Source organism: Sphaerodactylus townsendi, linkage group LG01 (genome assembly GCF_021028975.2).
Source record: "Sphaerodactylus townsendi isolate TG3544 linkage group LG01, MPM_Stown_v2.3, whole genome shotgun sequence".
Classification (NCBI taxonomy): domain Eukaryota; kingdom Metazoa; phylum Chordata; class Lepidosauria; order Squamata; family Sphaerodactylidae; genus Sphaerodactylus; species Sphaerodactylus townsendi.
In genome coordinates this window covers 133,788,985-133,802,276 of record NC_059425.1, presented here as the reverse complement: position 1 = coordinate 133,802,276, position 13,292 = coordinate 133,788,985, and the positions used below count along the sequence as shown (strand labels likewise).

The window sequence follows — 13,292 nt, the reverse complement described above, 5'->3', positions numbered from 1 at the left end:
TTGGAGGCTGTGGCAGCATAGTTATGAAAGAGCAGGCTGAAAAATAATCCATTGAAGACTGAAGTTCTGTAGCTGGAATGACAGGTGCCTGAATTGGATAGAGTTGCTTTAACATCCACCTCCCCTGTCAAAAGCCTGGGTGTGACTCTGGAATCCTCTTTATCTGTGGTGGTCCAGGTCACACATACTGCCAGAGTGGCCTTTCCTTTTTTCATGTATGCTAGGCCACACAATTGGTTCCCGATCTGTCCCACTCAGATCTTGCCCTAAGGACAGTTGAAAGGCAAGGCCCTGTCCACAGAGCAAAAGCTCTGACCGGTTACAAAAATAACCATCCAAAAGCTTCCTCATCCCACCTTTTACCACACCTTGCCCATTCCCATATTTGGTGAAACTTAAGTCAAAAACACCTTGCATAAAAGGTTTCTATATCAACTACTGGTTTCTATTTTACCTTTATCTGTATTTGTGAGCTTCTGCTAATTCCTTATCTCCTTGATGGGGTCCTATTTTCCCAAACTACCTGAAAAATTCAGTGTCAGGCTGCCCCATGAGTTTCGTTGCTTCCAACTAAAGTAAGCTTCTGAAGTGCTTGGTGCCCAGTGAATTACTCTCATATAACTTGTATGATTAAATACAATGGCTTAAAACATCATAAACTATATGTCCATATCACAGTGATGCATGCAACAGTCGTCTCTAGGTTGGATTCCTGTAACTCGCTCTTTGCTGGTCTACCCTTGAGACTGCTCCAGAAACTACAAGTCATTCGTATGCAGTGACAAGAGTTCTTACTGGAACTCCAGTGAGAATGCACATTACACCTGTGCTCCACCACCAACACTGGCTGCCAGATGAATTCTGGATCAGTATTCATTTTCAAGGCCTTGAGTGGTCTGGGGATCTTTGTATCTTTGGGATTGCATCTCCCCATACTGCCCACTGAGGACACTTCATTCCTCTGGTAGAAACCTCTTGGTGGTTCAAGGCCCTAAGGACATTTGGCTAGTCTCAACCAGAGGTAGGGCTTTTTTAGCCCTGGCTGTGGCCTTGTGGAACTCTTTGTCATCTGACATAAGAGCCCTGTGGGATCTTAATCAATTCTATAGGACTGCAAAACAGAAATGTTCCACCGGGCCTTTGGTTGAGGCAGCCATGAGTCCATTTCACCTTGCTGCCCCCCTGAACTTGTCCCTCCTTCCTGCCCGCCTGATTAGTAATTGATTTATGATGGAATTGATAGGCTGTACTGGGATCCATTGTGGATACCCAATCAGTCCCCGTCTTGGATGATATATATCTTGTATTTTTATGTTTTAATGGCTTAGTTATTGTTATTGTTATAAATTGAGTTTATGATGAATTTGATGTATTTTATTCTATGTCTGTAAGCCTCCCTGAGCCCAGCTATGGCCTGGAAAATGTGGGGTATCAAATGTAATAAACTGAACTAATTAATATTATGTTGCAATTTTATTTCAGAGATGAACTCATGACTATGGGGGACTGGAATTTGCTGGGCAGCATCCTAGAGGAAGTACACATCCATTCCACCATAGTGGGCAAAATTTGGCTCACTATCCTTTTCATATTTCGGATGTTGGTCCTAGGTGTAGCAGCTGAGGATGTCTGGGATGATGAACAAGCAGAGTTTATTTGCAACACAGAGCAACCTGGCTGCAGCAATATCTGTTACGACAAAGCTTTCCCTATTTCTCTTATCCGATTTTGGGTGCTACAGGTCATCTTTGTCTCATCCCCTTCTCTAGTTTACATGGGTCATGCACTTTACAGACTTCGGGCTCTGGAAAAAGAGCGGCAAAGGAAGAAAATCTGCCTCAGAGCCCAATTAGAAGAATTCGAGCCTATTTTGGAAGAACACCGAAGAATAGAGAAGGAGCTGAGGAAGTTAGAAGATCAAAAGAAAGTGAACAAGGCACCTTTGCGAGGAGCTTTGCTGCGGACCTATATCCTGCATATCTTGACCCGGTCAGTATTAGAAGTAGGCTTTATGATAGGCCAGTATCTTTTATATGGGTTTCAAATGTATCCACTTTATAAATGCACTCGCCCACCCTGTCCAAACACTGTGGATTGTTTTGTATCCAGACCCACAGAGAAGTCAGTTTTCATGGTTTTCATGAACAGTATTGCAGCAGTTTCTTTGTTCCTGAATATCCTGGAGATTGTACATTTGGGAATTAAGAAGATTAAAAATACTCTTTGTGGGAAACCCAAGAAGGAGCTTGTAGCTGCTGATGAGGATGCCAATCTTTCCAATTCCAAGAAAAATTCAGTGGCACAGCAGGTTTGCATTATGGCTAATTCATCTCCCCAAGGCAGTTTTACTTTCATGCCTGAGCAGCCGGTTGGTCTGCCACTATACATGCCCATGGAAGAAGGATACACACATACTGAACAGAACCAGAACCCAGTAAATGTGGACATGGAGGAACAATGGTGCAGCAACCAGAGAAGCAGGTCAAATCAGAACCAAGGCCAGCTGCATCACCTCTACAGACATCTGGAACACCCAAACGAGAGTGATCAGCATCACAGACAGTCCCACAGGTACCTCCCAAACATCATGAGCCAGCGACATGATGATTATCAGCATCAGAATGCTTCTTCTAGCAGCGAGGACATTCAGAAGCCATCGCTGCAGAGCACGAACAGCTATCGAAAGAATGAACAATATGTTCTGGAACAGTTCAAGAACCCTCAACAGTCTACCAAGGTTTCTATTAACTCCAGTCATATGGAGAGCCCTCAAGCAGTTCTTCGGAAGCCCAGTCGAGTAGTCAGCTGTAAGGACTTGGGAGAGGATCGTTGTGACTCTCCAGACAGTGGGCTGTATCAAAACAACCGCAAATCCAGCTTTCTGTCCAGGGTGCTATCAGAGAGCCAGCTGGACACTGACTCAGAGACTTCAGAGTCGAAGAATGGCTCTGACTCAGAAGCAAAACGAAGAAATGACAGCAGTCCTTCCATCACTCCACCACCTCCTTCTGTAATGGGACGCAGAATGTCAATGGCAAGTAGACCAAAGCGGCATTCCTTCTATATCCTGCTAGTGTGAGTTATTGCTCCTTAGCATAATAAGCCTTAGCTCAGCCCACCAATGGGGTTTACAGTCTAATCTGGAATGATATTGAAATATAGTGGATACAGGCCTTGCAGGTTGTGTTGCTAAGTTGGCAGCTATAAGTCTGTGGATATAAGGCAGAGAAAAATATTTTATATTTAAAAAAATGCTTTCATGGCAGGAGGAATCTTTGAGAAATATAATTGTTTCAACTAAAGGAGTAATTTTTAAACAAAGCCAAACACATTTAGGTACCATGGACTTTATGGACATTTTATTTTAGAGGGAAATAATAGAAAGAAAAAATAGAGGGAAGTAATAGAAAGAATTAAATATTTACTTTCCCCAGAACTGGTGCTGTGATCAATTTTGGAGAACGATATGCCCATTTTTTTTTTAAAAAAATAATTTTAGTCAGGCAATCCAGTAACAGATTTTCAGTGCTATGTTTGGTTTATCCCTCAGCCTCAACCTCTACCTGTAATGAGGGGATTGTAATCTTACAAGTGGTGATCTACTACAAAATGTTGTGGATTGTGCTGCCTTTCCCAGTAGTAAAGTGACAGTCCTGGAAGAAGGCAAGTGTGCAAGAAGAAGCCCACCCTGCTGATTTCATCACTTTCACCCCATTCTTGGTGATCAGGAGCCAAGGGGAAAGTTTGGAGAGACAGGTGGATGGGTGAGGCCTTGGTCACCCACTGACCAGTCCTGGGGATGGGGGTTGGTGTTAGCAGTTCCACTTACCGTTAGGACGACTCCCCCTCCTGCTCATCCATTGTTCTCTTCTCATTCTTGTGTCTGCTGGTTGGTAGTTGCAAGTAGAACAGCTCCTGGCTTCCCTCCCTCCCCTACTCACTGACCAACCTGATTGGTTGAAGGGAGAGTAGAAGTGACCCCACCCACCTGCAGTGCCATTTCATTGTTGGGGGTGGCTGTTACTGCTCTTCCTGACACACCAACATGCAGGCTCACATAGCAATTCTTCCTCTCATCCAGTAAGCTTCTGTTGTCTTCATAAATGCAGATAACATCTTCTTCAGGGGTTTTATGCCCTCCCCCAACATGTTTTTAGAGTTCTCAGGTTTTTCTAAAAACCTGGGGACTCCCCGAATTTTGAAAAAAAAACTGTCTTCTATCTGTATGCCCCAAATTAGCATATTCAAAAGGGGGCCACAGTAGACTTTTAGAATATATGAGAGTCTATATTCAAGGTGTTATGGGTCTTGAAGCTGACGTTTGGCAACCAGCCCTCTGCTACATACTTAATGTCCATTACCTCTTGCTTGCAAGGGCTCTTCTAGTATGAGTGTGTACTCTATCTGCCCACTAGAGGAGAGGAGGCTACATTTCTCCACACAGCAAATGTGGTTAATGAACTGAAAACAATAGCCAAATCAAATGCATGTATGTGTGTGTGCATTAAGTGCCCTAGCCCAATCTAATCAAATTCTGGAAATCAAGCAGGATCAGCCCTGGTTAGTATTTGGATGAGACCACCAAGGAATTTTAGGGTCTTTATGCAGAGCAGTGGCGTAGCACCCACGGGAAAGGGGGAAGCATGATGCCCCGGGCGAATCAGCGGTGGAGGCATGGCCAGGCCTTCAAGGGGGTCGGGCAGGGGCATTCCGGGGTGTTCCAGGGGTGTTCTGGAGTGGGGCGGGGCAGGCAATGCCACAGCAGTGGCACAGGGTGTGCGCGCGCCCTGGGTGCAGTTTCCCCTCGCCTGGCTCTGATGCAGAGGAAGGCAATGGCAAACCACTTCTGTCAGTATCTTGCAATGAAAACCACAATGGGTCACTGTAAGTCAGCTGCAGAAGTTTGATTCAGGGGGTCCAAAGTTATAGACCCTCAAAGGTGTAGCCCCCATTTCCTATTAGCTCCCATTGGAAATAATGGGTGATGGGGTACTCCCTTTGGGAGTCCATAACCTTGGACTCCCTGAACCAAACCTCACCAAACCTGGGTGATATAATCAGAAGAGTATCCCAACAAATCCCTGAAATTTTGGTGCTGCTAGCCTAAAAACTGCACCCCCCTGCAGGCCAAAAACTGAAAAAACACTAAAAATACCCAAACCCCCACAAACGAACCTGAATTTTTGTGGGGGGGGGGGCAGGCATGCACCCAGTGCAATGTGCACCACTGGTCCCCTGGTAGCTACTCCTCTGCTTCCAAGCAACAGGCACTCACACCTGTTTTTTCTGGGGCTCACACAGCTCTCTCAGCAGTAGCCACTTATGCTTTCCCTATCTGGGGTTAGGAGTGAGGCCTGTCCCTTGCTTTGCCTCAGTGGAGGTGAGGGTGGCCCCAGAAAGGGGGTGGCAGTGATCCTGGAGCCACATTTTGGATTTTTGCACATTTTGAACTTTTGTCCAGAAACACTAAGACTTTCCCTGACTCCTAGATAAGTTTGAAAAGAGCACCAAAACTTAGATGCAGTAAAATAAGAGAGAGGTTATTGAGGTAATAAAATAAATTTGCACAATCATAATACCAAGCACCCCCAAATAGCAACAACTGTTAAAATCTCTCCCACCTGTATCATTCAAGAGGGGAAGAGCAGAGGATGGCTGTTTCCGCACGGAGGAAAAACAGCGCCCCAGGTAAGGGGAAAAAAAGGTCCCTGGGGCACTGTTCGCACAAGAGACACTGTTGCTGTGATGCAGCAGCGCCGTCCTAGCTCCCCTGAAGTGGCGTGAAGACGCCGCTTCCGAAACTCGCTCGGGGAGGCGAGTTTTTTGGAACGCCGGTTGGAACGCCGGTTGCCACCTGTTGCCGAGTGAACAGCAGCGGGTGGAAGCCTGCATATTCCCATGGCACTCTCGAACAGCTGCCTACCTTTTCCCTGCCTTGCGTCACTCTGAGGAGGGAAGGGGACACGCCTCCTTGCCTCCATCGCTTCAGCCATCGCTCTGGCCAGGGGGCGTGTCCCCTGACCTACTCAGAGCGACGGAAGGCAGGGAAAAGGTAGGCAGCTGTTCGGGGGGTTGCGCGGCTGTGCAGAGCATGCTCCTCCAGCAACTCAGCCTGTGGGGCCATTCATGCAAACAGCCCCAGGGCTTGCATTGGCATCAATCATGCCGATGCAAGCCCGCAAGCCTGGCTGTGCGGATACAGCCGATTATGATAATCTGTCATTACACGTCCTGAGTAGATTCCTTTGGGCAAGGGTACCTTAAAAGTTCAAAAAGGGAACCTCAGAATTATGCAGAGGGAGGATTTGGCACATGGACTTTGCTGCACAAAGAAACTGTCCTCAGTCCACATCAAGATCAGATAGACAGAGCAGAACATCTGGCCTCAGTTATACACTTTGGAATGAAATAGATTGTGAAAATTTCCTTTTTCCTGGCCCGTGAAAGAGGAGAAGAATCCAGCTGAACTCAGAATTGTGACAGAAAGAGTTCCTGGCCCTTGGGAGTGTCTCCAAAGCAAGGAACGTCTTGGAAGGGTGGAGGAAGCATAAAGTGGTCTTGGTTACCTCATCAGAATTTGGGCTGTTGCCCAGAAGTATTTATTTATTTATTTATTTATTTATTTACTTACTTACTTACTTACTTATTTATTTATTTATTTATTTATTTATTTATTTATTGGGTTTATAGACCGCCCTCCCCCTAAGGGCTCAGTAGCTCTTAGCTGTCCAGTCTTGAGTCTATAAAAGCTTTGGCTGATTGTGTTAATAGGTGGTTGGAATTCTTTGTAAGAAGGAAGGTTGACACTATAAGATGTTATGCTGATTAATTGGAGAGAAGAAATAATTATGGAGGAGAAGTCAATCTATGGCTACCAATCTTGATCATCTTTGATCTGAGATTGCAAATGCCTTAACAGACCAGGTGCTCGGGAGCAACAGGCGCAGCAGAAGGCCATTGCTTCCACATCCTGCATGTGAGATCCCAAAGGCACCTGGTGGGCCACTGCGAGTAGCAGAGAACTGGACTAGATGGACTCTGGTCTGATCCAGCTGGCTTGTTCTTATGTTCTTAAGTCCTGGCTTATGTTCTAACCATGCAGGTATTTGGCTGGGTCTCTGAGGCTCTCAGAGGTTGGTTAATTAAAACAGGTTGGTTAATTAAAATAGCACTATCTATGTAAATGATGCTTACAGAGAACAATAAGCTTATAAACTAAACTCTGACATAAGGAAAATAACATGCAAAGGGAAGGGAGGTGCAGATCAGGGATGGAAAAATATTATGATTTTGCTTAGTTTCAGTAGGTAAGGAGGATTATGGTATATGACCATGGAAAAGGGATTTAAAGGTAATGTGTAGGGTATTTTCTGTCTTGCTGTTTGCTTGACATCTTCATTTTGCACAACTGTATGGATATGTGTTTTGAATATTCATCTTGGGGTCACAGTTGTGGCATGTAAAGGAAAACAGGTAGGTTCCACCTTGCCACACTAAAATCATGTTCACACTGAACAACATTGCAAGTGTATACGGGTATAGATAATCACACTCCTAAGCAACATCTTATACATTATTTACAACCTGTAATCATTATGCCATGCTTGAGTTAACCATAACGATCTCTGATCGCTAACAAAAGGACCAACCCATTATAGAGGAACTACTGACTTAAAGTACACACAGAATAACTAGAATAACTAGAAAATAACTAGAATAACTAGAAAAATAGTCTCCAATTCCACTGAAAATACATTATTTGTTTCTTCTCTAAGCCAACTTAGCTTCACTCTCTCCCTTCTCTCTTAGAATGTGCTACTAGAACTATCATCTATCATGAAAAAATAACACCGGTTTGGCAGCAATATCAAAACAAAGATCCCTCCTTCACCTCTTCACAATCTTCAACATGAAGAGCACTTCTCTCCCCTTCCTTCTAAACCTTAACAGGTCTACAACTCAAGGATTTGTTTCCAGGATTTGCAGCAATGCATCTTGATTCAAAAACCTGGCTTCCAAGTACAACATGTGTTAACTACGGTGAGCCAGTGTGAGTGTGCAGCTGCCACAAAACGTCTTTCTGTGTAACCAAGAAATGACTATGGGGAATTTATTTTGATTTGTAGGACTGCCGTGTTGCTATCCTGTAAAAAACTGCTACACATTTTCAATAATACATTACGATATCTCTGTAATGATGGGTTTGTCAAACAAGACTGTTTTGTGAAAGGTTCTGCTCCTTGCCCACCTCCACGCATCCTGGGAATCAATGAATAAAATATGAAAAATGCATGCAGGGGCTTTATGAGTCAATTATGCATGTTTGACCAAAAAAGAAAGAAAGTCAGAATTCATCTCCGGAATATGCAGCTGCCCTATCAAATCCTTGTCACAGTGAATTCTGTGCTGTTTCCACATCAGGTTGCCGATGTGATTCGGTATGAAATTGCCGCTACAGAGGAGATTTTACATCGCCCAGCTCTCCGTTTTTAGAGGTGGTTTTCCTTTTATATCATCATAAAAAAATCCTCCATGTGATTGCAGACACTTGGGTGATGTCACAACGTTTACTAGATAGACTTTATTCAAGAGGTGGTTTACCATTACCATCCCCAGTAATCTATACTTTACTCCCAGAAAACTGGGTACTCATTTTACTAATGTAGGAAGGATGGAAGACTGAGTTAAACTTGAATTGGTTACTTGAAACTGACTTCCGTTAGGATCGAAGTCAGGTGGTGAGCAGAGCTTTAACTGCAGTACTGCAGCTTACCACTCTGCGCCACAGGGCTCCTTAAAAGGACGAGCTATGATGTTTCTCTTCTGTTTTTTAAAAAATGAGCATGAATAATGTTAAATAAGACTAACACAGTACCTTTTTGCAGAGCTGCTGCTGATTCCCCTCCCCTCTGTCCAAAAGGCAGGCATTTCTCTTGTTATGTAAATTTTTGCCAGCGACTGCCCCTTACAGTCATCAAAAAATGAAAAGACTGGCTCTTCACCAAATTCCTGCAATTGTGATGTTTCCTCTTCAGACATAAGATAACTGCTCTGTGCCAATGATATTCTGTCCCAGAAATACAGTAGTTGCTGTTTTTGCCACCAAATCAAAACTGAATTATGGAAGCCCTGTAGGTTTTTAAGGCAAGAGATGTTCAGAGGTGGTTTGCCATTGCATGACTCTGTACCAGGACCCAGCTTTTACTCGGAGGTTTTCTAACCAAATACTAACCAAGGCTGACCTGGCTTAACTTTTGAGATCTGAGAAGATCAGGCTAGCCTACGGCTATCAGGTTTTTAATTAAGTTTTTTTGTGTGTGGAAAGAACAGTCCATTAACAGTTTGTGCACAAAATGTATGACCGTGTCATGGGGAAATATGAAAAACAATAACATTCCAGTTGGGTGGCTGAAATGTGAGAAATCCTTATGTGGGAGCAGTCCTAGGGTCTTTAAGAATTTGACGGCCTGAGGTTACCTTATTTGCCTGTTCCTTGAAACATTAATAAACATGTGCTTTTAAAAGTGTGAGAAATCCATGGTCTTTGTTTCTCCAGTAGATCTAAGGGTTTATATTTCCCCTGAGTAATAACCTGGGTCCAGATGAGAATTGCAAATCAGTTCCATAGTTTGAGTAGATTACTAATGCGCTCCAGCATTTGATCTGATCCAGCAGGTCCTGTCTGATAATAGTGATAACATAAAATTTTCCATACAATGAAATGTGTCTCAGACACAGGCGGGCTTTGGAATTAGAGCTAGGCTAGCACCAACTCTCTGACATCAGGGAGAAGAAGAACAATGCAGATGTAGGCATTCTTTCATATCCACTCCCAGTTTTCCTGGACTTTGGTTGGGTCTTAGATGGGCCCGCAAAATGGTGAGGATGGCCACAAAGAATGCTTAACTGGAACTCTGCCTACAGCCTACAAACAGACTCGAAAGGGACTATAACTGACCTAGGGTTTAGAGCATGTGTTTGATTTTTCTTTATACATGTATGAAACAATTCTCACATTCAAAGCATATACAGATTAATGTGTGATGGAAACATCACATTTATTTAAATACTGGTCTGCAGTTTCATTTGTGAACATATGTTCATTCTTTCTTACAAACAGATGTCCGCATATATATGCAAGAGGCATGTGTGTTCACTATAACACGTGAACAAAGGTTCTGTTTGTACTCCAAATGGCCCAGGGGAGGGAGGGGTAGAAGTGTGCTATTCATCACCAATCAAGTCATTAGCATGGCATTAGCCAATTAGCGACTGTGACACTTGGGCAACCACAGAATACATGGCCCTTTAGGGCTGTGAGTTACGGAAAATGTCACTGTCTCTCAACAAGGTATTGGACAAAAGCAGTGAAACAGTCTTAAAACTATAATGGGGTGGATCAATGAACGATCAGTACAAGGCATTTTTGGAAGCTTCTCGTCTCCCTGTCACAAGCAGCTTCCTGTGTCCCATGGAAAGACAATACTGAGGGTCCATGGCCAAAAAGCGGCAGGGCTCACGGTGCCATTCATATGAGGGGAGAAATCAGGCAAAATCACCACCTTACTTCTTCCCTCAGAGAAGACTTTTTGGTAGAAGTTCCACTTCAAGAAGAGGAAGGAAAAACACCCAAGTAAGTATGTACAAAGTACAGGCTCTGCCGCAGACTGAACTCCGCTAATCAATTTTAAAACAAGAAGAGTGTTAATTATTTTGGTTCAGTATGTATTTGAAAAGCATTAGAATACAATTAATAGTTCAATGAATGTTGTTAGTATCAGCATAATGTTGTACTGTTCATGCTTAGTTCACACATGCAGGGAAGGAATAAGGCAGCAGAGACCTGGGGTGACAGAATAAACAGTATCACTTCAGATTGCATGTGGAGGATCACATTTGGGTGGAATGCTTATTGTGTTAAAAACTGTGCCAGTGACAACACAACACAGGGGGGAAAAGCATGGGTGGTGGTGGTGGAATAGAACTTTTATTCCTCCTATGTTAGACTCCTATTTAATAGACATTTTTGTAGGAACATTCAAAGCTAGAATGCTCTTTTGTAGGAACAAGCATTCAAAGCTGGAATGCACTGTCTGAAACCTCAAGTGTTAAGGTCTGTTCTCTCACCTGAGAGCCTTACGACCCCATTATTATCTCATGTCTAGTATCCCAGCATTTACTACGTGCCACAAAATGTTTTCATTTACATGTGTTAGAATAAAAAATGCTAGAATCAAGATGCGAATTCAACGATTAAAGATTCAGTGACAGAAGCTGAAATTTCAACATGAAACAGTGGTTCTTAATAATAATAGTTTATGTATATCTCCTTTATCCATATTATATATTTTCATTATATAAAGGTTGTGAGAGCTGAATTAGCACTGGTTCACTTCTTTGAAGAACTGTATCTTAGAAGTATGATGGTTGGTAAGCCTTCTAAATTATGAAAATGGTGTTTATGCAGGTGCTCAACACTTGTGTGAAAACTGCATAGAAACAGTAAAAAAAACAACAACCCAAGACAAAAAAGTCAATGAAGAAATTGCTAGAGAGAGAAAAGCAAAAAGCAGTTATGTGTATCCTTCTATCCTGTGTTTTAATGCTGTCTTATGCTCAGACAAATAACTGTTTCAAATAGTATACTCTTTGCCTGATCTATTTTTGTGCGTGAAGTGCCATCAAGTCATAACTCACTTATGGTGACCACAGCAAGGGGTTTGCAAGACAACTGAAAAGCAGAGGAATTTTGCCACTGCTTTCCTCAGCAGAGTCTTCCTTGGTGATCTCCCTAGTACTGATCCAGTTTAGCTTCTGAGATCTGACAAGATCCATCTATGTCACCTTCCCTACTGAGCTATTATGTAGCAGAACTAAAATGATAAAAGGGGAGGGATAGAAGTTTATTAAGTCTCAAGTGTTCTATATAGCAACCAAGTCTCCCTGCACAGGCTAGCAGACAAGTGGTCACTGACTTCAAAACCATCAAGATTTTATTGCACTTTATGACTTTTCAAATGGGAGTGCTTTGGAGAAGTATCTTTTTAATCTTCAGATTAAAGTTGGCAGAAACAAAGGCAAATAATGTACAGAAAGGAAGAGATGCCACTTCAATTTAATTTAGAATTTTAAATAACAACAATAATTTGTGCAAAGATGTAAGAATTAAGTTGTATATCTGTGGATTGTATACTTTGCCTAGGAGAGGACTTGGAATAATAAAGCCTCAGCTCTGATCCTTTGTTGCTATGGTGATCTTTAGAATATAAACAAATTAAGGCACAAAATTGTTTATATCTCGCTGCGGCTACAGGAGACTGGTGCGCTGTCTGATTATTTTTACCATTTTAAAAAAATCTATACAAAGATAAAATCTTTGGATATACCCCTTCAAAAAATCTTTGGATATACCCCTTCAAAAAAGTTACATCTGAAATGTTACAAAAGTTTTTTGACCACATGACTGGTAAATGGGAATCATTTGAAAAAAAAACTATGAGAGATTTAGAAAAATAGGCCAAAGTTTCTTTAAAATGAAAGAGCAGATAATGGAAGAAGTTTTTTTAAATGGAATATTCTATAATGGAAATATTTGGAGAAATAAAACAAACTAATGATAAAATGGAAATTCTGGAGGGGAAAGCAGACATTTTTAATAAAGAGTTGAAATGAGAATTGGAGAATTTAGTTTTACAGGAAAAAGAATTTTGAGGTTCAGATCTGTTCCTGAGATATCAGATGAAGGCAAAGGATTGTAATAGCCTTGGAAGATTTTTTTTTTTGTGGTGTCAGAAGAAGATATGGTGATGGAAGTTAACAAGGTTTCTAAAATAAATTCTAGATTTGCTACAACAAGAAAGGATCCAAGAGACCCTCTGTAACAACATTTTGATACAAGATTGATAATAGAAAATATGGATATAATTATTCTGAAAGAAATCCTTATTACAATTTTGTGTGAGAGAAAATAATTCACCTTCTTAACCGAAAAATTAAAATAGAAAAAGATTGTTTGGAGGGGGAAAATTGGAAGGTGAATTTTTTAACCAACATAGATTGAATACAGTCAAAAAAATGTGACAATTCCTTGAAAGAGATAAAAGAGAGTTCTAGGAAACTAAGACATTGGAAGATTTAAACAAGTATAACAAGAATCACAGAGTTACAACAAGGAAAAGAAAAAGAAAATACTGGATTGGGTAATAAGGACCTTTAATAATTATACATTAATAATGTATAAATTACAAATGTTTAACATGGGATATAATTGGAGTTAATGCTCCACAAAAGAG

The 13,292-nt window shown here is 41.9% G+C and overlaps 1 protein-coding gene across 2 annotated transcripts; it reads left to right on the top strand.

Moving 5' to 3' along the window:
* The first annotated feature begins 1,497 nt into the window (after positions 1-1,497).
* GJA10 (gap junction protein alpha 10) lies at positions 1,498-9,527 on the top strand. 2 transcript variants are annotated; one of them, XM_048494340.1, is made up of 2 exons: positions 1,498-3,034; positions 7,810-9,527. In XM_048494340.1, the coding sequence occupies exons 1-2, from the start codon at positions 1,499-1,501 to the stop codon at positions 7,846-7,848; spliced, it is 1,575 nt and encodes a 524-aa protein (XP_048350297.1). In that variant the 5' UTR covers position 1,498; the 3' UTR covers positions 7,849-9,527. The 2 variants fall into 2 exon arrangements, with proteins under 2 accessions (XP_048350297.1, XP_048350288.1); XM_048494331.1 differs by having other exon boundaries at positions 1,498-3,075.
* The last annotated feature ends 3,765 nt before the right edge of the window (positions 9,528-13,292 follow it).

Coding starts and splice junctions, on each gene's coding strand:
- GJA10 (XM_048494331.1), top strand. CDS start 1,499: ATGGGGGACTGGAATTTGCTGGGCAGCATCCTAGAGGAAGTACACATC.